This window comes from Camelus dromedarius, chromosome 1 (genome assembly GCF_036321535.1).
Source record: "Camelus dromedarius isolate mCamDro1 chromosome 1, mCamDro1.pat, whole genome shotgun sequence".
NCBI lineage: Eukaryota > Metazoa > Chordata > Mammalia > Artiodactyla > Camelidae > Camelus > Camelus dromedarius.
This window is the reverse complement of record NC_087436.1, coordinates 7,496-32,390: the sequence shown is the minus strand read 5'-3', so window position 1 is coordinate 32,390 and position 24,895 is coordinate 7,496. Positions and strand designations below refer to the sequence as shown.

The 24,895-nt window shown below is 49.8% G+C and overlaps 2 protein-coding genes across 36 annotated transcripts in view; one reads left to right on the top strand and one right to left on the bottom strand.

Annotated features, from left to right (window-relative positions):
* The window catches only part of LOC135320226 (uncharacterized), a 140,459-nt gene extending 123,407 nt beyond the window's left edge, over positions 1-17,052 (bottom strand). For 6 of the 25 annotated variants that reach the window (XM_064483503.1, XM_064484312.1, XM_064484385.1 and 3 more), the window contains exons 1-12: positions 16,820-17,052; positions 15,015-15,393; positions 14,262-14,397; positions 11,706-11,792; positions 11,198-11,358; positions 10,861-10,907; positions 8,185-8,313; positions 7,708-7,841; positions 7,251-7,303; positions 5,309-5,473; positions 4,889-5,001; positions 2,938-3,480 (exon numbers count right to left, since the gene is read on the bottom strand). In XM_064483503.1, coding sequence (XP_064339573.1) covers positions 4,998-5,001; positions 5,309-5,473; positions 7,251-7,303; positions 7,708-7,841; positions 8,185-8,313; positions 10,861-10,907; positions 11,198-11,358; positions 11,706-11,792; positions 14,262-14,303 — 822 coding nt within the window. In that variant the 5' untranslated portion in view covers positions 14,304-14,397; positions 15,015-15,393; positions 16,820-17,052 and the 3' untranslated portion in view covers positions 2,938-3,480; positions 4,889-4,997. Of the gene's footprint in view, positions 1-27; positions 1,832-2,937; positions 3,481-4,888; positions 5,002-5,308; positions 5,974-6,290; positions 6,969-7,250; positions 7,304-7,707; positions 7,842-8,184; positions 8,314-10,860; positions 10,908-11,197; positions 11,359-11,705; positions 11,793-11,941; positions 14,398-15,014; positions 15,394-16,719 lie in introns of those variants that run through there. The other 19 variants (XM_064484688.1, XM_064484792.1, XM_064484633.1 and 16 more) reach the window with 19 other exon arrangements.
* Positions 17,053-17,170: 118 nt separating this feature from the next.
* On the top strand, positions 17,171-24,671 carry LOC135321138 (GDP-fucose protein O-fucosyltransferase 2-like). Of its 11 annotated transcripts, none has more exons than XM_064485223.1 (5): positions 17,188-17,396; positions 18,782-19,018; positions 21,143-21,244; positions 22,137-22,266; positions 23,175-24,671. In XM_064485223.1, exons 1-3 carry the CDS (start codon positions 17,198-17,200, stop codon positions 21,148-21,150), a joined length of 444 nt encoding a protein of 147 aa, XP_064341293.1. In that variant the 5' UTR covers positions 17,188-17,197; the 3' UTR covers positions 21,151-21,244; positions 22,137-22,266; positions 23,175-24,671. The 11 variants fall into 11 exon arrangements, with proteins under 11 accessions (XP_064341247.1, XP_064341075.1, XP_064340988.1 ...); XM_064485199.1 differs by having other exon boundaries at positions 21,143-21,309; XM_064485177.1 differs by lacking the exon at positions 21,143-21,244 and having other exon boundaries at positions 17,171-17,390; positions 22,209-22,266.
* Positions 24,672-24,895: the final 224 nt, after the last annotated feature.

Here is a 24,895-nt window from a genome sequence, read left to right as displayed (position 1 = left end):
GAATGAAAGAAGTCAGACAACATAGAGTAGATACTGCATTAATCCATTCATACAAGGATCTTGAAAATGCAGACCAATATGTTGTGATGGAAAGCAGATCAATGGTTTCCAGGGGAAGAGATGGGGAGGGAGGGAGGGACAACAAATGGCAGGAGAGAAGCTTTGTGGGTGATGGGTATGTTCACTCTCTTGAATGTGGTCATGGTTTCTTGGGGATATACTTATGTCAAAACGTATTAGCTGTACACTTTATACGTGTGAAAATTACTTTGCCAAGTATACCTCAAAGCTGTTTTAAGAAAAAAGGCACTTCAGTCCTGATCCACCTCAGCGCCTGATTGGAGCGACATGATCAGTCCCTCACCCTGTTTGCCTAACAGGAAGGTAGAAAACCTCTCACGGAAAATAACATATGGATTTTTCATTTGCAATGTCTGCCATGTAATAAAGAATTTCAAGACATGCAACATGTCAAGACTATATAACGGATAATATGAGAATAAGAAACATTAGACAAAGGATGCAAACCCCCAGGTGATGTAGGCATCAGAGTTACCAATAAAGGCTATAAAATACTTTTAATATATTCAAGAAAATAAGGAAATTATGGGAGAATAGACAACAGGGTAAAGACTTTCACCAGAGAAATATACTGGAATGTATTTTTAAGAGAAATCAAACAGATAATCTAGAACTGAAGCCTTCAGCTCTGGAAACAGGTAAACAGAGCTAATTAGGATCCCTTTTAAGTAAAACTTTCAGTAATGCCGGGTAAAATACAACAACAAATGTAACACAGAGCTAACTATGGAAAGAGAAGTTCCCAGGTGTCAATACAAAGAGGACACTTAAAGCCCAGAGTGGTAATCTTGAGAGCTGATGCCACCACACCCTGGAGGGAAGGGGTTTTAATCTGCACATAAATAGAGATACAATGTCCATTTAGGAAAAAGGGTCCATACCAGATGTCGAAGACTCTTCCTTTATATCTATATAGTCAGAGACAGAGATGTAAAGTGGCAGCAGAGGTCACAGTGACACAGGGCCCTGGGCCAAGGAGTGTGAACACCTCTGCAAGCTGGGAAAGGTAGGAAGACGAATCCCTCCCTAGAGCCTCGGTGTGGAACGTAGCCTTGGCCACACGTTGGCTTAAGCCCACTGACAATGACTTTGCACTTCTGCACAAAAGAACAGTGAGATGATGAATGTGTATTGCTTTAAGCCACTGAGTCTGTGGTCCTTTGTTAGAACAGCAAAAGGAAAGAAACTCAGGAACCAACATGAACATGAACCCCAAGCTGCCTGCTGTGCTGGCAAGAAGTTCTTTGTCTCTGAACCTGGGGGAGTCTCCTGTCTTCTGGCAGCATCCACAAACTACCTCATGCTAACTTGAGAGCTTGCAGAGGGTTCAATCTTAACCCTGCACAGTTCTTGATATTTAGTTAATAAAAATGATGGTGTCATCATGGGTATTTTTCCATCTTTTAAATACCCTTCAGTCTTCTAATAAAGCTACCTCTAATTGAGAGACAGTGTAAATAGTTTTCAAACTTCATAATAAATAACTGTGGTTTTATTTGGTTACTTAAATTATGAGTAATAATATTCACATTAGTAAAAGTTATTAAAATCAACATTGTTTAATGAAAATATCATTTCTTTTTGCATGAACATGTATTAACTACAATAAATGTTCCATGCTTTGTTCTACGATTTACTGTTAGAGCCTTAAAGAATAATATTTTCCTCAAAAGATATTATGGCAAAGGGATTTCTTTTGGTGGAACAGTTCCTACATCAAATCTGGTGCATGGCTCAGGCCACTGGGAACCTAGAGATGATAGATATTAGGAGGCATTATAAACACAAAATGATTTTTAAAGGAATTAAACAACTGGATGTGTGAAAACAAAGAATCTGAGAATATTCTAGTGAAATAAATGTATTTTTCAGCTTAAGCAAGACACTGGGTGAATAAATCTAAAATGAAAAAACCACCCAGAGATCAGCAGTGAGTCATGCATGCAGTGTGACTGATCAAAACCAAGTTGTTTCCAAACCAGTGTGCAGGCTTGATGCCTTCATGAATCAAGTCTGTGTGGCACCAGGCCATCTCGAATACATGTTGATGAGGTATTTATAAGCCCTTCACCATCCCAGCACAAAGCCCACACATGAGCCACAAGACCATCACCTACACATCTGCAAAAGACACAGCATGGTGAATAGCACTTTTCTTGTTCAGTAGCCGGTGGCAGGGCACTGTGAGCAGACAGAGATACAGGGACACAGAGACACAGAGGCACTTCCCCTCACTCAGCTGATAACCTTCCGTGCATTCCTGGGGACAGGATTGTCATAAAATGCACCATGGATTGATCCTCCTCCTAGGAAAGGAACGGTAGGTCTGTCCTCAGGTTGGAGCAAGGGTGGCCGGAGGATCTCAGAAGAGCTGTTTCAGCACAACCAATAGAAATGTCTGCCACCGTGACCAGGAGAGACAGGTCTCCTGCCATCCCGGTAGGCACTTGGGCTCCTGACAAAAGCTGGGCTCAGTAAAGGCTTGAGTAGAAGGCACAGACCTGAGGGATGCCCCAGCAAGAGACAGGAGGTAGGGCCTGGTTTATGCTGCTCTGGGTGTATCCCAGCCTCATCCGAATACGAAATCAGAAATTTGCAAAACAGCAGAGCTGGGATGGATCATCTACTCCAGACTCCTCACCTTACAGTTTAAAGGGTGGCAGCCCTGGGAGGCAAAGCAACGTGCTAAAGGCAGAGCGTGGAAGTGGCAGCGCCAGATGAAAAGCACCATGGCAACCCCGTTCAAGGCCGCTGACACTGAGGACGGGGCCAAGGTTTCCAACGAGGAGAATGAGACAGTGTAAATACTTTGTTCCCCCCAAAACCCCAAATGTTTACTAAGGCACAAAAACTCACCTTAACTAGCTCTCTTCTGAGGGGCTCTCTTCTGTCTCCGTCTTTCTGTCTGTCTCCATTTCTCTCTCTCAGACACAAACACATACAATTTTGTGAAAGGGGACTTCCTGCCATACAAAGACAGACTTCACATCTTCAGAGAAACACTTGACAAAGCACATTTCCAATTCAAGTCTTTGTGTGAGGTCTGGGCAACTGGCTTATTTTCTAGAACAATCGGTGGTTCCAAAATCAGGAGATCATCTTCCCCAAAGGAAGAGTTCTGGTCCGTGTTGATGAAGCTGGGGGTGTCACATTTCATGAGCCCGTTAGGCTCCTTCTCTGGCCACCTGCTGCATCTGATGGCTTCCTGGAGCCGAACATCACTGTCAAGGGCTATGGTTGGGATACCAGCTTTGGCCTTGTCCATGCGGTCCACTTCATTGACGTAGCAGTGAAAGAGGGACCTAGATTCGTCATTGTGCTGCCAGAGAACCCCTTGGGCACCAGCGGTCTTCCAAAGTCCGACACAAAGCTGTTCAGTCTGAATCTCTTCTCGGGAGACTCCGCATTGCAATAAAGAAAACCAAAATAAAAGATCGCCCACACTCTAGCTCGGTGACCTGAAGACTTATAGTTTTTGATATCTGCTGAGAGCAAATCCCTGCACAGAGCATGCTGACAAGCACTGGAAGTGAGAGACATCACTTTCGAACACATACAATTACACCCAAGGCAAAAGTCTCGTGAGGGCCCTTGGACCATCCTGAAAAAACATCGCTCCCTGAGAATCCTCAATACTGGTGCATCGCACACCAGTGTTTCTCAGTGGGACACTCAGATCATCTTCATCAGAATTAGTTAAAGTGCTTCTTAAAATGCAGAATTCTGGGGTGCACACCCTCAGAGTCTCCAGAATTAGGGACCGGCAGTCTGTATTTTCATAGCCACCAAGATCACTAAACATGCTCAGATTTAGCACCGCGGTCTACATCGGGTCACCTAAGCATCGACAATGCTGTCTCATGGGGTGGGGGGGGTGCCATATGTGTCAGTGTGCTGTCCTACCCACGTGTCTCCCCTGATTCTCAGAACTGACAGTGCAGTCCCATTGGGCAAGAAATACCACCATTTCACAATGCATACGCAGGGCGCCTGACTGACAGATACAATCAGTGCTAGGAAAGGGGACAAAACTCAGGTTCCTCATCGCTTGTTTCACTTACTGTGGGACAAATGATCAATTCAAGGGTAATAAATCAGTGTATGAGTGAATAACATGACTCTCGTTAGTCCCACGAGTGCCTGGAAGAGCGAGCCTGGGCACACTGAGAATCATAACAGCCCATCTACTTAATTGTCATCCTCCCCAGATTTATGTAAAGGTTACTTCCACCCAGGCAGTGACCCCTGAAGGGCAAGAATCATGTCTGAACACACTCTCAAATCCAGAACAGAACCTGACAACAATTAGGCTCTGGGGTCTGTGTTTAGCGAGTGTGGAATCTCAGTGATGCCAGCTCTTAGACCTTGCCTTCCCATCCCACCCCTCACGATATGGCCCTTATGACCAGCTCTCCCGGGGCTGGGGCCACGGAACCCATTTACAGGACTGGAAGAATCTGATCATATAAACCATCCCCCAGATTATCATCAAGAGTCACCTGCATTTCAGGGATCAGTAATCCCAGAAGCTTTGCAGTTCAGGCAGGTGAGGGATTTTTATATCAGCTCTGTCTTCTACTGTGACTGCCTGGGTGACATCAGACAAGGAATTCTCAAAAGCCTGAGCTTTTCCTTTCAGGAATAATCTAAATAACAAATCTCGTTGACCACTCAACAAGTGTGATGTGAAGATCAATGATTTACACAGGAGTACAACATTCACTAGGTCATGGATTTAGAATCAGAGAAAAATCATTTGAGAAAGATTGACAGAATGTAGCTTTAATGCAAATTTAAGTATTCTTACCTTTCAGTAAATCATCTTCTTCCCCAACTTATCACTTCACCCAAGTTTAAAAGATGTTTGAGAACAGGGATGAGTGTGCCAGCAATCTGGGACCCAATAACCTAAAATGTCACCTAGGAAAAAGAGGGGAGTAACACATTTTTAAAAAGCATGGTGAGGATGGCGGGGCCATCCCCCAACTCCAGACTAAGAAGCTCTAAGCAATACATTTCCTGCCTGCCTGGGGCATCAGCTGATATGAAAACCCACCCAGAAACCTCACTGTCCAGCAGCTCCTCCGTAACACAGGCTACACTTTCTCAGAATTAAGAATTGGGGCCAGTAACCACTTTGCTGAAGAATAAAGACAAAGAAGAAGAAGAGCGTTCTGCCCCTCCCCAGGGGAGAGCCCAGACCTTGGGCTGCATGCACTGAGCCTACCTCCCAGGAGAAGGATAAACTGGAGAAGGGCGTCCTGCGAAACTGGGACAGCAAATGTTGAGATGGGAACAAATTGACCGGCTGGCCAGGGACAGCCCCCTCCGTCGCTGCCTTGGCGGCTGCCTCCGCCCCCTCAGCACATCCTGCCCACTTCCGGTGGTTAAGCTGTCAGGGAAACAGTGCTTTGCGACCTGGGGCAACAGAGGCTGCCCCCAGGCCAAGCTGCGGGGGAAATGGGATCTAAACCACCAGCTCCCAAGCGGCAAGCTCCATACCCCCGCCAACAACCCGCCGCCCCCGCAGCCTACAGCACCCCCGGGGCAATATGTCCTGGAGAAGGGTGACCCAGGAATGAGGGGCAGCAGATGCCACCCCCACGTCAGGCCTCCAGAGAGATGGGAGCTTATCCTCCAGCCCGCCAGGGGCAGCCCCCCTCCTCTCCAACCCTTGATGTCACCGCGCCCACCTCCCAGGAGCAACCTGACCGGGTGTGGGGTTTCAGGCTAATCTTGGGCGGGAGAGGCCGTCCCCAGGCCAGGTCAGGGGAGAGGAGAAGAAGTGGCCCCATTAGGCGGGGCAGCCGGCCGTCGCAGCTGCCTCTGCCCCTCGACAGCATCGCGCCCGCCTCCCAGGAGCAAGCTGACCTGGAGACGGGCATCCGGCTTCTTGGGCAGCAGAGTACGCCCCCAGGTTTGGCCGTGGGGAAGAGGAGAGCAAATTGACCGGCTCCGCGCTGCAGGTCCTCTACGCCTGCCGTCGCCTCCCCCACACTTTAAAGGCACTTCCCAGGGCGCCCCTCCCCCAGCAGGCTAAATGGGACAGGTGTGTCTGGTGATCTGAGGCAGGAGAGGCCACTCCCACACCAGGCCATCGGGGAGACGGGAGCCAATCCACCAGCTCCCCAAGGCAGCCCCCTACCCCCACAGCAGCCACCGCTCCTGCCCCCTGACCTCACGGTGCCGCCTCTAGGGAGCAGGCTGACCTGGAGATGGACGTCCGGCGAACTAGGGACAACAGGGACCGCCCCCAGGGCAAACCACGGGGAGAAATGGGAGCAAATGGACCGGCTCCATGGGAAAACCTGCCGCTGCTGCCACCACACCCAGCGTAACACGCCCGCCTCCTGGGGCCAGGCTGACTAGGATACACGTGTCTCTTAACCCAGGGCAAGAGACACCGCCCCCAGGACAAGCCGCGGGGAAGATGGGAGCAAATGTGCCCGCTCCCCCGCTGCAGGCCCCCGACCCCCGCCACCCGTGCACCCTGACTACCCTGCCTCCCGCCCCCAGCAGGCAAAGTGGGAAAGGGTTGTCCCAGGACCTGGCGCAGCAGAGGCCGCCTGCAGGCCACGCGGCACAGACATGGGAGCTAATCCTCAAGCTCCCCCGGGGCAGCCTCCCTATCCCCGCAGCCACCACCATCCCAGCCCCCTGACTGCACCGCACCCATCTCCCAGGAGCAAGCTCACCTGGAGTCGGACCTCAGGCAAATCTCTGGCGGCAGAGGTCGCCCCCAGGCCAGGCCGCGGGGGAGAGAAGAAATGGAGCAGCTCCCTGGAACGGACCCCAACCCCCAGCCGCCGCCGCCGCCGCCGCCTCCCAGGACCAAGCTCACCTGGAGACCGGCGTCCCGCCTCTACGGCAGCAGAAGCCGCCCCTGGCTCCGCCGCGGGGGAGAGCGGAGCGAATTGACCGGCTTCCGTGCGGCAGCCCCCCTATCCCCGTGGGCCCTGCACCTTAACCACACCGCCTCCACTCCCCACTCAGCTTGCTGAGTGGGACAGGTGTGTGCAGCGACCTGGGGCAGCAGAGGCCGCTCCCAGGCCCGGCAGCCGGGAGAAGGCAGCTATTCCATCAGTTCGCCAGGGGCAGCCCCGCTCCGCCCCCTTGCCGCTGCCACCGCCCACTGACCTAACCGCCCCACCACCCAGGAGCAAGCTTACCTGGAGTCCAACATCTGGCGAATCTCCGGCGGCCAACACCCCCCCAGGCCAGGCTGCAGGGAAGAGAAGAAATCGACCGGCTTGCCCGGGCAGCCTCCCACCCACCGCCGCCGCCGCCGCCGCCGCCGCCCCCTCCGCCACCCCAGACCACTGCACTAATCTCCCGGGGTCAGGCTGACTGCGAGGATGTGCACTTGCCTTCTGACCCTGGCCACGTGCCGGAGCACCTTCCTGCACCCCTACACTCCCTGTACCTCTGCACCCCTGCCACTCTCTGCCCTTCCGCACTGCCTGCACCCCCGCATCCCCTGAACTGCCTGCACCCTCCACAGCCCCTGCACCCCTGCCACCATTTACACCTTTGCACTGCGTACACTCCTGCACCCCTGCTTGTCCCACACACCACCTCTTGGGCCTGTGGCAGTCTCTGCTGTTAGACCAATGCACAGGAACTCACATCTTTGCCAGTATATGATGCATCAGTGGACGTCTGGGGTTGGCTGCAGGAAGGTACATGTTCCCGGTCACTAGCCTGGGCCACTAGGGTGATCTCTGTGAGGTCACCCAGGACGGGCTCAGAGATGCTGTTCTCTGGGAAGAGAGGAGTTGAAACCGGTCTTGAGGGCAGAGCTGTGCTCACCAGGTCGTCCACGCTTCATGTTTTACACAGGGTTTCGGAGAAGTGAAATTGATCCGGCCAAGTAAGACCGGCCTGCTGTGCGCCCACCTCAGTCCTGGGCTCTGAGGCAGACCGACTGGCTCCCACCATCAGGACACAGTTTGGGCATCTGAATGGTCCCTTGGAGGCATCCTATCACTTCTCAGGAAGAAGTCTGGCTGCTTCCACCCTATGGCCCTCCCTCCCACTGTGCTGGCCTCAGGAAGGTTCCTTATTTGGGGAAGAAGGCAGCCCACCCCCTACCCCACCCCTCACCTTTCTCTAACCCAGGCTGGTGCTTTCTCTGCCCTTCAGAGTCTGGAAAGCCATTTCTCTTCAGGTATGTCCCTTCTGAGATGGACTTGCTTCCACTCAATTCTAGGCGAGGATGCACCATGGAATGCACTGGGTAAGAGAACCAAAATAAATAGTTTCTTCTGTGAGGTTTTCTGTTTATCTACTGGGGCTGGGCTGTGTGTAGTTTGCTACAGCTATTCGTGCGAGAGGCTAAAGCCACCCGTGAGTCCTTGTTTCCATCTCCCCGCTGTCTTTGGGTTTTCCCTAGACACTCCTGAGACATTTACTTCTTTTAATTTTATTCCTGTTATAACACAGGGGCCCTACTGAAATGGAGGTAAGGTGTTGGGGGAGTGGGACAGAGCAGGGCATCTGTAGTCCTGTGATTAGTTCTCATTGAGCCTGTGCCCTGAGCTGTGACCTCCACAAGTGTGTCTCTTTCCCCCACCCCAATTTGGGTGACACAGAAGGTATTTCCCTTCCCCCAGGTAGGTTAGGCTCTGGGAAAATAATTTCTCATTAAAAAAAAAAAACAAAACACAACCACCCACAATGGAAGAGAATGTTCTGGGTGTATTTCAATAGAGCTATTTTTTCCTTTCCTGGCAGGAACCATGAGGAGTTTTCCTATGATCTTCACTCTGAGAACAGGAAACGGTCCTGGAAGTAAAATGCATGAAAAAGAGCAGGGGGCCCCTCTGACTGGCCCCCTGGAGTTGTCACACTCGGACTTCCCCACGCTGAGCCTCCAGCTGGCCTCAGGGACCTGTTAAATCTGCCTGCCCCCGGGGTTCTTACAAAAGCGGGTTCTGCCCTGGGAGCTGTGACTCTCCAAGCCTGCCCGGCTGCCTCTCTGTGTTGGGAGCAGCTTTCCCCCTCAGTTTTCTTGTGGATCTAAGAAGAGCAGTGGGTTTGCAGCTCCCTCAGCTCTGGTGTTGTTTTCAGGACAGAAGGAGCAACTTCTGAGCTCCACACGAGCTGGACCAGAGGCTGGAAGCCTCCCCTCCTCTGCCTCCATGCAGACAATCAGTGGCTGTGGTTCTGGCCGAGTTTCTGAAGATGTGGATTTAAACACACACATCCCAGCCCCCACAGGAGCACACAGTCCCATAAATCCCTACAACTTCCACTGGTAACTACGGAACTGATGAGGACACGGGTTTCGGGGCTGCAGAGGCCTGACTGCATGACTTTCTCCGTGGCCTATTAATGTGGTTGTTATGGGCCTTGTCTGAAGTGGCTTGCTTACCGCACCTGGTACATGGGAAATATAAAATAAGTACTAGAACCTCCACTTTTTCTCCCTCTTGGGCCTTCCAACCTAAAAAGTAATACGTGAACTCAGACGGCCTAGTCACCACAATGAGGTCCGACCAGCCCGGCTCTCCTGAGTGATGGACACTGACTTGCGCATTAACTCGGAACAGTAGGGGAACCGCCTTCCTCTAACTGGGCATCTCCCCACACCAGGCACGCCCTCAGCTGAGAAGGGGCCAACTCCCCCATTGAGGTGTGTGCTGGTGGCTTCAGTGTGACCTGGCCCTGCCGGGACATGAACCTGCAGTGAGGTGGAGTGTCAGGAGGAGTGGGGTCCCTGCTGGGGCAGCAGGGGGCCCGGTAGCACCCTGCGCAGCCTGGTGCCTGGGGCTCCCCAACATCTCCTACGGCCCCCGGGTCGGCTCTGGTCTGGGCCACTCCATGCACCCTCCCAGTATCTTTTCATTAAGTCCCTTTTTTGCTTTTATCAGCCAGAGGTGGCTTCTGTTGCTTGTTCAGTGAAACAGTGCATCAGGAAACCAGACTATTTCTAAGATCAGTAAAATACGAACTTTGGTCAGCTCGCCGGGCAGACCGTGCAGCACAAATTCCCGCACAGGGCTGTGCAAATGCCTTACGTGAAGGGTCCTCATCATCTGTCTTCAGAGATACAGAAGCTCGTGGTTCAGGTAAAACCTCAGGGAGGGATTGAGGAATCCAAAGCTGGTTGGTTTCAAAGACTAACCGGTCAGAACAGACCCCTGAGCTGTGGTCAGAAGCCTGGCTCAATGTCACGCAGACTTAGCACCCTAATGTCCAGTGGGGCCGGTGCTGTTTCCTTTACAGGCTCTCGTTGGCGAGTCACTGTAGCCCCTTACACTCAGCAGGGAATCCAGCCCTCTTAGCCCCCACCCTGAGTGTTCCATGACACAAATCTCGGGAGTGTTTAATTTTCATCTTTGTTTAGGAGGATGAATGTGGGGCAAGAGGAGAGATAAATTCACACTTAGTGACACCAAGTCACAGCCAGTACCTCCTCCTCGGAGAGCTATGTGCTCCCACAGTGGTGGCTGGGGGGCTGGGCAGAGCCCCTCCTCTGGTCACAGAGGGACTCACTCCTCTGACTGCAACTGATGGGTTGGACAACCAATCCAGAGGGGACAGAGCATCTTTCCCGGGAATTTGGAACTGACACACAGAAATTAATTTCACTCATCTGGGGATTGGGAGGAGGGTGGGAATCAAATGAAACCAGAGCAGTAGAGAAAGTTACAAGTGAATGAGAGAGACAGAGAGACTGAACTTGTGAGAGTAAATAGTGTGAAGGAAGGATTACAATCAGGGCACAGAGGAATTCCAGCTCCTGGCAGTCTAGTGTGTCCCAGCCCATCAACAAACCTGCGGGATGGTTAACATCATTCCAGTTTTGCAGATTAGGAAACAGGCTGAAAGAGACGGGGGTTGGCTTTGGGTGCACAGTTAATTTAATTGCCACTGGACCCCTCACTTCCCACTGCCTGAAGGCACCATGATCCTCACAGGGACCCTGCAGTGCTGACAGCCTAGCACCCTGATCAAAGGGACCCTGCGGGAGTGGGAACCTCTCTGAGTTTGGAGAGTTCCCTGCACCGAGATTCCATGCATCAGCCGGCTCCCGCTCACCCCAGGTTAACGTCTCCCCAGCTGTGCAGTCCCCCGACCCGCTTCCCTCCCTGCCAGGCACCCCCGTTCTTACCACCGAGTGTACTGCAGGAATTCAGGCACAGGGATGCCCAAAGCAACACGAGCCCACCGGCTGTACAAACAGCAGACTCCCAGCCCCACCTGCGCTCCATGGGGATAGTAGGTGTCCTCACCTTTCATGTACCTAAGGCAATCTGTTTCTTCAGCTGGAGGCTATAGAGAAAAATAAAAGGTCCAAAACATTGTTCAGTGAGGAATTCCTCCAAGGACCTGACTTCAGAGTCTACAAACAGTTGTGCTGGCCGCTCTTACCCCCGGACATTGGGTGAGGTGGATTATTGATCAGCACAATCGCCGGTGGCCCAGCTCCTGGGCTTGGCTGCCCAGAGGGGACTGGGGGAATGGGTAAGGCCAGGGCACTCAGGAAGAGCACAGAGGACCTGACATCTCGCCTCCGCAGTTGTAAACCCTTCCCCAAATCTCAAGGCATCGGACAGAGTGCAGCCACCACAATAATGAGATGTTCCCATCACTTCACTCACTCCTGTTGGTTCACTTACGTGCTGAGCATCCACTGGGTCACAGGACATGACACACAGGATGGCCGATGGGACAGGCTTGGTACTTCCCCCTGGATCCTGTTCAATCTGATGGAAGAATGATCACTCATAAATGGTTTCTCAAAAGGATACATAGACAGGAGACAAACTGCAGAGTGAATCAAATTTTAAAATATAAATGAAGATCCCCCAGTCTCCCCGCCTAAGGTTAACAGCATAAAGAAAATAGATCTTGCCTTTGATCACCAAGGAAGTGGTCACCCTCTCTCAGGAGGAAAGGAGAGTTAATCTTTGAGCAGGACACAGAAGTGCTCCATCGAATTGGACCAGGACCTCTGCTTTCATTCAGCAAATCTGTATAAGCTCCTACTACTTATGGGAATCTAGTAACTATACCCATTCCCAAGGCTCTTGGGCTTTATTAGTCAACAAAATAGACACGACTCCCCATCACTGGGGGCTCAGAGTTTTAGCAGAGAAAACAGGCAACATGATGGGGGTAGCAAGAGCTTGGGGAAAAATAAGAGTGATATGAGCAAACTCAGGTGATGGTGGTGGGGTGGGAGGCAGGCAGGAGGGAATAAGGCAATCCTGGCAGATCTCAAGGAGTAATGAACTTGAAGCAGAATAGATCCGGAGGAAGAAGGAAGAGCCGGAGCCAGAGGCCCCCAGAGTGGTGGGGAGAGTGTGGGCGGAGAGGCAGAGCAGGCCGGGTCCTCGAAGACTTTGGGACGACTTTGGCTCCTAATGGAATGGTGACCCTTTTAGTGAGTTTTGATGGGATGGGTGATGTCCAATTTATGCTTTTGTTTTGAGTTTTCTTGGGAGGAGGTTAATTTATTTATTTTAGTGAAGGTGCTGTAGTTTGAACCCAGGATCTCATGCATGCTAAGCATGCACTGTATCACTGAGCTACACCCACCCCCTCAATGTATGCTTTTAAAGGCTCCCTCTGACTCTGTGTGGATGAGATTGTAGAAAAGCAAAGATGGAAGAAGTAGGCTAATTGGTGTCCAACAAGGGGTTGAAGGTGGCTCCTAGGAGGGTGGGGAACAGAGAGTATGTGGTTAATGATTTCAGAGTAGCCAGAATTTTCTAACAAGCTGGATTTGCTGTCTGTGTGTGTGTAAGAGAAAGAGAGAGAGAGAACATGGTTCCAACATCTGGACCTGGAAAATGGGATGGATGTCCTCTCCATCCACAGGGGATGGGACAAGATGGGGCTGAGCAGGTGGAAAGGGGCTGGAATCAGCTCAGTTCTTCAATGTCATGATTAAGGAGTCTATTAGATATTGCCACAGAAATGCCTAATAGGTAGAGGAGTCTGGGGTTTTTTTTCTTTCTTTTTAACATTAAAAAATATAATTTAAATGTATTAATTTTATTATGTGAATGGATTTGGAATTTTATTTCATGCCAAGGTATATGTTATAATAGCCAAATGGAAAATATATCAGAAAAGGGGAGAAATGAGGGCTTTCACATAAACTGACTGTCCATAACGTAGGTAAAATTTCAATGAAACAGTCTTCAGTGCAAAAACCTCATCTTGGTGTTACATAAAATTAAATGAAAAAGGACTATGTTGATGTATCATTATTTCATGTTACATAGTAGCCCCAAACAAACACACTGTTTAACTATGAGGCTTGTAGAAATACTATTCACTTTATTGACATAAATACAGAAATGCAGAAAGGTTCTAAGGTAGAATAAGCATCTTAGTGGAAATAATAGAGATCTGAGCATTTCACATGATATGTATGGACTGATTCAAAATTTGGAAAAGTAATTTACACAGTAGAACATATGTATGAATGTGAAAGCAAGATGAATGAAAGAAAAAGAATATGAGTATCAGGGAGAGAGTTCCAAATGGAAAAGGCCAATCAGGGAGTTTTGGACAAATCGAGAAATTGATGGCATGTCAATTTCCAAGTCTGGTTGCTTCCACCAAAAGTATAGCAGTGAGATAGAGGAGAGACCCAGGACCCAACTCCGAGGCACATTCGCAGTAAATATTTGGAAAAAAGAGGAGACGTTGGCAAAAGACCAGCCAGTGGATCGAAAGCAGAGCGATGGGCTGGAGGCCAAGTGAAGCAGGAACACGGGGGAGGAGAAATGGAAGAGCTGGGTCAAATGCTGCCAAAGGGCCACGCATGATGAAGACTAAAAACTGACCACTATATTTAGCAACGTGGGGTCACTGATGGCCTTGACAGAGCAGTTTCCATAGAGCGAGGGATCAGGGGGAAAGCCAGAGTGGGTGCCAAAGGGAATGGCTCAAGAGAATATGCAGACAGTGAGTTTAAACGACTCATTAAAGATTTGCTGCAAAGACATGGGGTGGCAATTGGTGGGGGCCAATTAGAGTCAAGGAGTGCTGTTTGTTTCTTTTAAGAGGATGGACTTTTATATACTGATAGGAGCCAACTAGCAGGAGAACAAAATAGATGAGGTAGTGACAGAGAGGATGGATGTGGGAGTGACAGCCCGGAGAAGATTGTATGGATGGGCCCCCTGGTGACTTTTGGATGATCTGGCTTTCGATGTCACCTGTAATAAGAGGTGGGGCAGCGAGAGTGAGGTCACAGACATCAGAAGGCGAGCGGATGTGCTGGGAGTTGCTGGTGAAAGTTCTCTTCTGTTGGCTTCAGTTTGCTTGGTCAAAGTAGAAAAGTAAACTTACCAGCTGAGGGAAGAGAAGGAAGAGTTACTGGAGTCATGAGCAGAAGATACAAAAGAGCCTTCAGGGACAATGGGACAGTGAAAAGAGCAGAGGGAGACGGGGGGAGTGTGCTCCCAGAAAGTTACGTTTTATCTTTGAGGTCCCCAAGTGTTGGATGTGTGATTGCCCTTCCTGCTGTCTACGAAATAAAAATTGAGTATGGTTCAGGGAAAATGCTATTTCATTCTAAGAGGCTGCCTGTTTCTCAGGAACGGTCATCTTAAACTACAAACACTACAAAAATGTTGAAAAGAAGAACTTGTGTACCCAATGACCCACTATTTTCTATAAATTTGGTTGCTATTTAGTTCCCCTATCAATACCACAGAACCGATACTGCCTAGGATGGAGATACATCGATGCTTAAATGGAAATGAAATCTGTATCTTTTTCCTAAACTCCATGGCTTCCTTAACATCCCATTCCCCTTGGAATTTAGGGGTGTCCGGTATAAGAAATAAGAAACAGTTTGAGAAAATCCCGGCTCAGAATTACACAGCACAACCTCAGCTCAGAAGTATAGAGCCATAAAAATGTTTAGAAGCAAAACTCCATAACTACTCTTAAAGAATTTTGCAAACCTGGGCCTGCCCAGATGTTTCCAAACTGGAAAGGTACTCCAATCAGTTGACCGGTACGGGAACCAGAGGCTGGTCAGCCTTTTCTGTAAAAGCCAGAGAGTAAATATTTTCAGTTTTGCAGATCATTTTGTTGTAACCATGCAGGTCTGCAATAAGAAAGCGAAGAGCACTGGGAGACACGAAACAAATGGGCATGCCCACACCCTCCCTTCCACTCAGGGCAGCTTCTCTGTGGTGGGGAGCTTTGCCACAATGACTTGTTTCTTTGTTTCCATTGGTTTCTTTGTTTCCACCTTACTGCTCAAACTCAGAACTTCAAGTGAGCCTGGTCCTTCAGCATCCATGCAGAAAGAAGGCTGAGCGGGGGTGGGGATCCCACCTGACAGAGAAGAGAGATGGCTTGTCACCATGACATGAGACAATCACACCCTCCGGGGTGAAAGGGAACAAAGATAAGGGAGGGGCACAGCAGTGGGACCCCTGGGTCACCTGCCAGGCTTGCTCTCCCTCCACGGCCACCCTGGGGGCCTGGGTGGTGTTGGAACTCAGCTACAGTGATTAGGCTGAGGGGACTCAGGATAAAGGACCCTCCGTCTCCACACCGGGTTCCAAACGCAGCCTCTCTAAGTCTACCCTCTGAATTTCTGGAACTCAGCTGGAAGAATACATGATCAGGCCAGACCCAGAGCCCAAGCCAAACACGACAAGGGTCACGTGGGGTTGTAACCCGGTGCTCAGCGGTCGGGGTCTCCTTGCAAATCTGCAGAAATCCCTGTTCTGCCTCATTCCTGGGAGAAACCCCACATCTCTTCCTGCTCTGTCTGTTCTTCTCTTGAGGCTATTGTCCTGGAGGGATGCAGAGTCCTTGAACCTGGCCCTCCAAACGTACATAAGCAGCCTGTTCAATAAAACAAATTATGCACTTTTTCACATTTGCCAGTTTTTTGATTCCAGAAAGGCTGCGGGACTCTTTCTCACTGTCTCCTGTGCCCCCACCACTTGGTGGCCCTCTCCTCATGGAAACACGATTTCCCACAACTGCACCCTGCCTCCCAGCTTGTCAGAGGGGAGTGACCCACAAAGACACAGGTGTTTGTGAGGATCCTGTCCCCCAGCAGAAAGCCTACTCCTGGAGCCACGGACAGGGATCTGGCCTCCTGAGCCGCTCAGCTCTATTTGAAAGCCTAAACTGGGGACCCCGAACATTGCTGACTGACTTTCTGAGTCACCTGGGCTGGAAGGGCCTGATTTTTCTTTCCAAGAATGGATGTAGCACAGCCTCCATTTTCAGGGCTGACATTCATGACGTATCTAGTTCCCCCAAATGCACCCCAGGAAGGAAAGGCCCTTCCATCCCACTGGTTAGAAACCCAGCCCAGGGGAGTTCCGAAGCACTGCATTGCTGTCAGGTCCAGCATCCCTGCAGAGTGGCCCCTGCCCCTGAATGAGCCCCTTCCCTGGGCCTTCCCTGCCTCGACATGACCACACCCCAGGTGGTGCTGGGGAAGGCAGGGAGTGCAGTGAGGGGAGGGGGGAAGCAGAGCCCCTTGCTCTGGAGTGAGGAGACCACGGAGAAAGGCACACACCACCCCGACCCTATACCCCAAACTCTTAGCCCCGCCAACACAGGGGCCGCTCTGCGCCCTCTCACCGTGGCTCTCCTGTGAGACTGCACCCAACCCGACATCTGGTACCCAAGCCCTACCTCCCCTCTTATGACAGATCCCGTCTTCTTGGAAACTGCCTAGCAGCGCGTATTCAAGGCCGGCAGCGGGCCTGGCGGATCTGCACTTCAGGTGCCCTACCTGGCCAGCCGTGCGTGCCTGGGCTCAGTCCTCTATCTTGCCCACCGGTAGCCTGGGTCCACGTCCGGTGCAAGCGGAGGCCACGGAGCCCAGGCTGATCCCCACACACGGACAGGTGAGGGTGCCCCCGCCCCGCTGCCCCGCTGCCCCGCCCACTGGTGGCAGCAACGCCCCAGCCTCCGGCCGGCGCCACCTGCAGGTCAGGACTTCCGGGCGGCCCTGCCCTCCCCGGCCCCGCCCAGCTGTCCCATAAGCCTCCCCCCACCCCCGTCCTGGCTGCGCCCTGGCTCCCATTGGCTCTGCAAGTTCTGCCCTCGCACAACTAGACTCGGGAGGACGCACGACGCAAGCGCTAGGGGAGGGTCCCGCGGAGTTGCCATGGTTACAGGCGCCACGCTCTGCGCGGGCCGGCGTGCGCTTCTGGGGCGGGTAGCGGGCTCCGGAAGTGTGCAGCTGCCCGGGACCATGGCGGTGCTTGCTGCTGGGGATGGCGGCTTGCTCGGCCGGGCGACTAGTTCTGGCCTGGTCAGTCGGCGGCCGACATCCTGTCTGGGGCGGCGTCCCACAGACGGTAAACGTACGTCCGCGCCGTCGGCGGGGCCGGCGGACATGAACCGGGGTGGGATCGGGGTTGGGGCGGTGGCCGGGGAGGGCTGTGGTGCCGGGGAGCGTGTTGGGGCGGGGCGGGGCAGGGCTTGGGCACAGCCTCAAGCTTTCCTCCCCCTCAGGCAATGGGGCTGGGGCCGCGAGTCTGGGTCGCCCTTGGTGGCCGCGGCCTCCCAGAACCCCCCGGAAAGGGCAGGCGGAGGACCCATCTTAGATGAAGCGGGGCCTTACCCGGGTTTTGAAGAGCCCCAGAATCAGATGTTGGAATGGGGTGGCTTATCAGCCTTGTTTATCTGCAGGGAAATTTCAGTTCCATCCAGATGTTGGTTCCTTCAGTCAACCTCAGGAAAAAGACACAAGGGTCAGTGCCGATAAGCAGTTATCTAGGGCTTGACTCAAAATAAACTATGCGGGGTGTAGGGATGGTAGATGGGACCCTCCCTCTTGAAGTTAGCAGTCTTCTGGGATTAGAGGCCCCAGTTGAGGATTACATCCTCATCTGCAGTAATGGAGCTTGTGAGAAACACACAGAGAAGGGAGGGGTGTTTTGGCGGTAACTCATTACAGAATCCAGGACCCTTGCCTGGCTCTTGTGTAGAAGAGTCTCGCCTTGGATAGGGCAACAGTTATCAAAGTGTATCCAAGGCCCCTGAGGTGCAAGACCATTTTCATAGAAACGCCGGGATGTCACCTGCCTTTTGCACACTCTTGCTCTCCCGAGTTCCTGCGGGGTTTTCCAGGGAAAACCTGGCCTGCGATATCACAAAACAGGGAATGCAGAGGCAGATAGGAGAATTCAGCTCTCACCAGTCCAAAAGAGATTTGCAGAAATTAAAATCACTGCTATTCTTCTCACTAATGATTTTTCTTTTGAAAAATAGAAATATATTTTGTTTAAGAGTATTAATGGTAACATACAGTAGATTGTTAATATTTTTAAGTGAATTCATACACTTTCTCTAACTTCTTATTTAACTTCTAACACAGGAAATAGTGATAGATTAAACTCACATAAATAGCAGCCTTTTGGAGTTCTCAGTAATTGTTAAGAGTGTATAGGGTTCTGTAGAACAAGAAGTTTGAGAGCCCCTGGAGAACGGGTGCTCAGATGCTAGTCGGGTGCTTAGTGGTGTTAGACGGATGCCAAGATGTCTTCCGCAACTGCTCCCGGACTTGAAGTAATTGGCCACATGGAGATGGGTGGGCAGTGCCTCCACTTTACAAACCAGAAGCTGCTGAATGTGTCTGGAGTCTAGGCCATGGGCTGTGCAGGGATTCCCGTTGTATCTGTTCTATCTAAGCCGGGATTCCTGTGCAGAGGCCTGGCCCTGAAGACCCGCTCTCCTTTGCTCCCAGCCAGGTACCTTCTGTGTGACTTCAACCCTCCAGAGGGCTTCAACCTCCTTAGGAACGTCTGCATCCACATTGCCTTCCTCCTGAAGACCCTGCTGAAGATGGAGGAGCCGGTACTGGTGCTATTCCCTTGGGGCCACCTCTACCACTGGCAGAGCCCCGATCCCTGGTCCGACTCCTTTGACCTCCCAAGTCTCAACAGAAACATCCCTGACATTGAGTACGAGCAGTTCGTTGCAGGTGAGGTGGTGGTCATTTAACTGGGGCCAGGTGGTCTTTGTTCTGGTTCCGATCTGAACATCGGGCCATCTTACTTTGGGCTTGTCGGTCTGCTTAGGGGCCCTGCTCATGTTTCCTACACTGCAGGTGAATTTGGTTTTTCCATAGTTTTTTCGGGAAGTCAATTTGAAGTGTATGAGCTCTATGTCCCCTCCCCTCTGAAAACCCTGGCCTCCTGGTGAGATGCAGCGGTGACAAGGAGGCCACTGCCACAGAGGCCCTTGTCCCAGAAAGAGTCGCTCGCTGTGCAGTCAGGGCTGTTCTTACCTGTAGGAAAACACGATGTGTGTGTAGCATGGGCCACGTGCTGGAGAAGATATGTAACTGCCCATCCAGTATAATTTGGTCCTGCTCAAGCTACCCATTTTAAATTTTGTAAGAGGGAAGAGTTCAAGATTTTCTTTGAATAAAGGTATTTAGAGCTTATCAATTTTTTTTAAATTGAAATGTGTTTGATTTACAATGTTTTGTTAGTTTCAGTTATACAGCTGTTTTGTTAGTTTCAGGTATGCAGCATAGTGATTCAGTTGTACATATACATAGTCTATTCTTTTTCAGGTTCTTTTCCATTATAGGTTGCAAGATACTGAATATTCTTCCCTGTGTTCTACAGTGAATCCTTGTCGTTTGTCTGTTTTACATATAGTAATTTGTATCTGTTAATCCCAAACTCCTAAGTTTGTTTTATAAGTCTGTGAGTCTGTTTTTTGTTTTATAGATAAGTCCATTTGTATCATTTTTTTAAAAATTCCACATATAAATGATATCATATGATACTTGTCTTTGTCTAACTTATTTCACTTAGTGAGATAATCTCCAGTTCCATCCATGTTGCTGTAAATGGCCTTATTTCCTTCTTTGTTATGACTGTTATATCTAAATACCGCATCTTTATCCAGTCATCTGTCAGTGAATGTTTAGGTTGCTTCTATGTCTTGGCCATTGTAAACAGTGCTCCTGTGAAAATTGGGGTGCAGATATCTTTTGGAATGAAGGTTCCCTCTGGTTATATGCCCAGGAGTGGGATTGCTGGATTAGGTAATAAGCCTTTTTTTTTTTTTTTTTTTTTTTGTCTTTTGAGGAATCTCCATACTGTTTTCCACAGTGGCTGCAACAAACTACATTCCCACCAACAATGTAGGAGGGTTTCCTTTCCTCCACAGCCTCTCCGGCATTTATGGTTTGTGGACTTTTGAATGATGGCCATTCTGACTGGTGTGAGATGATAACATTGTAGTTTTGAGTTGCATTTCTCTGATAATTGAACGATATTAAGCATTTTTTATATGCCTATTGGCCATCTGTGTGTCTTCATTGGAGAATTGCTTGTTTAGTTGTTCTGCCCATTTTTGGATTTGGTTGTTTATTTTTTTCTTATTAAGTTGTATGGACTATTTATATAGTCTAGAAATTAAGCCATGGTCAGTCTCATCTTTTGCAAATATTTTCTCCCATTCCATAGGTTGTCTTTTAGTTTTACTTATGGTTTCTATTGCTGTGCAAAAGTTTATAAGTTTAATTAGGTCTCATTTATTTATTTTGGCTTTTATTTCTGTTGCTTGGGTTACTTAGATTGCCCTACGAAAACATTGCTGAGATGTATGTCAAATAATGTTTTGCCTATGTTTTCTTGTGAGAAGTTTATAGTGTCGTGTGTAATATTTAAGTCTTTAAGCCATTTTGAGTTTGTTTCTTTTTGGTTTTTTTGCGACTCTAATGTATGCTTTTGATTTGTGGTTACCTTATTCTTCAAATATATCAGCCCATTACTATATCTATTTCCTTTAGACTGATAATCACGTAGGCTCCAACACATCCTAAGAATAACGAAGAAAAAAAAGAAAGAAAAAAATCTACATTTTCTTGCTCCCCTCTCCCATTCCCAACTCTTTTTATTTTGATGTCCTTTTTCATTTTTACATCTTTATGTTTATTCTCTTGCAACTCGTTATTGCATTTCCAACTATGGTTTTCCTGTTTCTATAGCATCCTGCTTCCTTTCTGTTTAGAATAGAACTTTTTAATGTCTCTGTTAGGTTCAATATTGCTGAGTTATCTCACCTCCCCCTCCCCCCTTCCCCCCAGGCCTCTGAATCCTCAGTCCAGGGAAGCTAAACCATTCTAGCCTTCATCGGTTCTGGGAAAGCAATCTTCAGAGTGGGAAAAGACATTGAAAAATAATATTCTGTGAGTTGCATTCTACCCTTGCCCAGAGATGAGAAACATCTGAAGGTGGAGGAAAACAGTTGGAGGTGGGGAACACAAAGTCTTTTCTCCTTTTGCTACTGAAGAAATGATTGCTTTTGTAATTAGTGATGATGCCCTTTAAATTGGTGAGATCGAGATTCCACAGCTTCAGCGCCTGTGAATAACCAGCTGGGAGAAAGCTCTCTAGGGCCCCTGCAGTGGGAAAGGCAGCCCCTCTGAGCACCTGTTGTTCTGTATTCTTCCTGCCTCCACACGGGTTCCCTAGGCACCGTGCAGGACGATGCAGTTACCCAAGGTGGAGGACGGGGAGACCCCTGCTGTGTGGCGAGCCACAGAAGCCCACACTTGAAGGACAAAATGTAGAGTAGTGGGGCGGTCATAGGAACAGGGGATGGTTGAGACCCAGGATGGTGTCCTGGAGTCCAGCAGCCAAGGCTGGTGGGGCAGATGGGGCCCTGGGGCATGGGCAGTCCTTGAGGGATCTGAAGCAAAGATAGGAACCAAGAGACTGGATTCGTGTGGGGGTACGGCACCCCTTGGAGGCTGCGGGGCAGCTCAGTGGGCCCAGGGGGAGCAGGCACTTCCCCAAAGCTGGGTTGACAGGTCACAACCAACTCACTGGGGACCGAGAGGCACTGAGTCATTTTTAACTTTTTGTCCCTCTTCCTGGAAAAGAAACTGCTGCCTGTTAAATAGCCTGTGTCGTTAGTGAGAATTAAAGACATGAAGCAAGATTGCCTCAAAAGTCATCCATTGTGTAGTTGTTAATAAGGGTCAAATGAAAACTTGAATAGATGAAATGAAGCATTCATCAGAGGATTTGAAACTCCTTTAAAATAAAAATTCTTGCTGCCTTTGTTCTTCATTTCAGGGTTCACTTGGTGATAATAATCATAACCAAAGCAACAGCAAACCCTTACAGAACTCTGTCCTGCTGTTCCAGGAACGCTGTGTTCATGACAACCCAATGAGTTGGCACCACTATGAGTTCCACTTTAAAGGTAAGGACATTCATTAGTCACACGGCTAATAAATGGCAGAGCTGGGACTTGAATCCGAGCTCTCTGGAACCAGAGACCCCTCTCAGCCCCTTCACTGCAGCTCATCACTTGGCATGCCCGACACAGGCCAGCATTTACGAGCAGCGTGACCTTGGCCAAGGCTGCTTCACTGCTTGGTCTCTGATTCCTCATCTGTAGAATGGGGGTGTGGGCAGTGAACTCTGTGAGCTCAGTGGTCACTTCCTCCAGCTCTGCAATTCTACTGCTTTGAGTTAGTATAGTAAGTATCCGAGCCCCTACATGGCCCACACATGGGCTGGCGCTTTGCTAGGCCCTGGGTTACGGAGCAAAGTAAGATCCGCCTGCTCCTCCGAGGAGCCTGTGTCCCTCCACGGCAAACAGCTGCGAGGCCCAGGCTCCCTCGCTGGCGGTCGGGGGCTGGGCAGGAAAGTCTGATAAGAGAAGATGGAGGCAGAGCCCCTCCGGGAACAGTGGTGGCCACACAGCTCTCAGGAGCGAGAGCCTCTGTCCAGGCTGCTGAGAGGGGGATCCTCATGAGGCCAGTAGTCCCCCCAACCTAAGCCCTCAGGACAAAGATCCAGCCATCCCTGCAGTGTCACCATAGAGCCAGTCCATCCTCATCACTGTGCCTCTGTGCTCCTTTGTCCTGGGGCCTCTCTTCCCCCTACACCCAGAAGACTCTTCTCCCTCTCTTCTCTGAGTGCCCCCTCACTTCACCCGTGGTCCCTGCTTCCTGGGCCACCATCACTGGAGTTGACGCTTTGCACCTTCACAACCCCCGTTTGATCAGGAGCCTGGGTTGGCCTCCTTGTGCTCACTTTCCACCTTCAGATGATTGCTCCTCCCCTCGTGGGAGCACATGGAAAACCCAGATCCTTTCCTAGCAGTGCCTGCCACCCTGGCCTCCCTGCTCATCTGCCTCAGTCAGGAGCACCTGGACCACCAGCTCTGTATTGCCTCGCCTCCTACCATCAAGACGTCAAAGTTCATTCTCCTTCCACCACCCAGTATGGTCATAGTAGGGTCTTCTTCTCTGTCAGCCTGAGCCAGCCACCCCCCATTCACCCTACCCCCGGGCTCATACCCGGGCGTGTCTCCACCCAAGGTCCAGCCTCTCTCCTTTAAGTGCCCACCTCTAGCCGTCCAGCTTCTTCTCCACCAGCCTCCCTGGCCCTCCTTCACCCTCACTGGGGCATCATGCGCTGACTCCTCTGCTTTCCTGCCTGTCCACGTTCCTCTTACTTCCACTTCCCCACCTTCCAGCTCTGCATCCACAGTCAGCACTCTCTTTATGACAGACAAAACCCCCTTGAGCCTTGACCTTTTCAGTTCCTCACCAGGCCGACTTCCATCTCGGTTCACCCAGCTCTACTTGTTCTGAGCCTGCAGGCAGCAGGCTCTCCCAGCACAGATTTCCAAGACTACAAATCAATGCCCACCATGTTGCCGCTGCCAGGCAATCCTCCAGGATTTCTCTAGTGAGCACATTTCCCCACTTATCACTCAGTGGTGTCAACATTCTCTGCTCTCTGCACACCTCTAACCTTCCCTCTGTCTCTTCCCTGACTCCCAGCAGATGGCCTTGCCTCCTGCTTCAGAGAGAATGACATGTCACTGGAAAGGAACTGGCTCACCTGCAGCAAACCTGCTCACCTCACCTTTTATCTGTCCCTCTCCCACCTGGACTCTAGCTGTAGTTGTTCTTAATTCAGTGAGTTTAGTTGACATATATATACACAGTTAAAAGCATAGCACACTATCGGCTACCTTCTAGGGGTTACTTTTTCAATTTAACATGGAGTGTGTGATTCATCCACTTCATTGCATGTACCTGCAGTTCATTTGTTTTAACTGATCTTAAATGTTGTGTGTGTGAAAGTAACACAAGGCAAGGGTAAGCCAGGATTCAGGATGCTGGTTACTTCCTGTGAGAAAAGGCCAAGAGCAGGATAGGGAAAGAGGACACAGTATGTCACTGTCAATATTCCTGTTATGATGCTGGGTGATAGGTTCATAACTGTGTCTTATAATATTAATTTTAATACATAAATACCTCTGACAGGCACCTAAGATGAGAATGTGTCATGAACCAAGACATACAATGGGTAATATTACATCATTATTGTTATGTAATCTTGTTATATTATATATTAATCATAATCTTACATTATTTGTTATGGGTTATATATTATATAGATGCATGAATTATATATTATGTGTATAAACACCTACATATGTATTATATACTATCTGCTAATAAATAAACAGAAGATAATATGCTAGTATATCTTCTATTATGTATTATTTAATAAATAATAACATACTCTATCCTGTTATATGACATGGAACATAATCTTTAATAAAATAAGAAATCTGTCAATATATATTGGTAATTAATAAAATTAAAAAAAACAGCCCGCAGCTTTTAACGCCGACACCGCTCCAGCTGTCACTGTGATTTCTCTTCCCTTTCATGGCCGAGGCCCTCACAGTGCTGTCCGTTCCCCCTTTCATCTCCTTATCCTGAACCTTCCTCCTCCTCCCATCCCATGCTGCCTTCTGCCCCGTGGCCCCTCTAGTCACCAGCGGCCTCTGGGGCACTGACCTG

Coding starts and splice junctions, on each gene's coding strand:
- LOC135321138 (XM_064485005.1), top strand. CDS start 17,198: ATGGTTACAGGCGCCACGCTCTGCGCGGGCCGGCGTGCGCTTCTGGGG. Junction 17,397..18,781: donor GCGTCCCACAGACGGTAAAC/GTACGTCCGCGC, acceptor CTTTGCTCCCAG/CCAGGTACCTTCTGTGTGAC.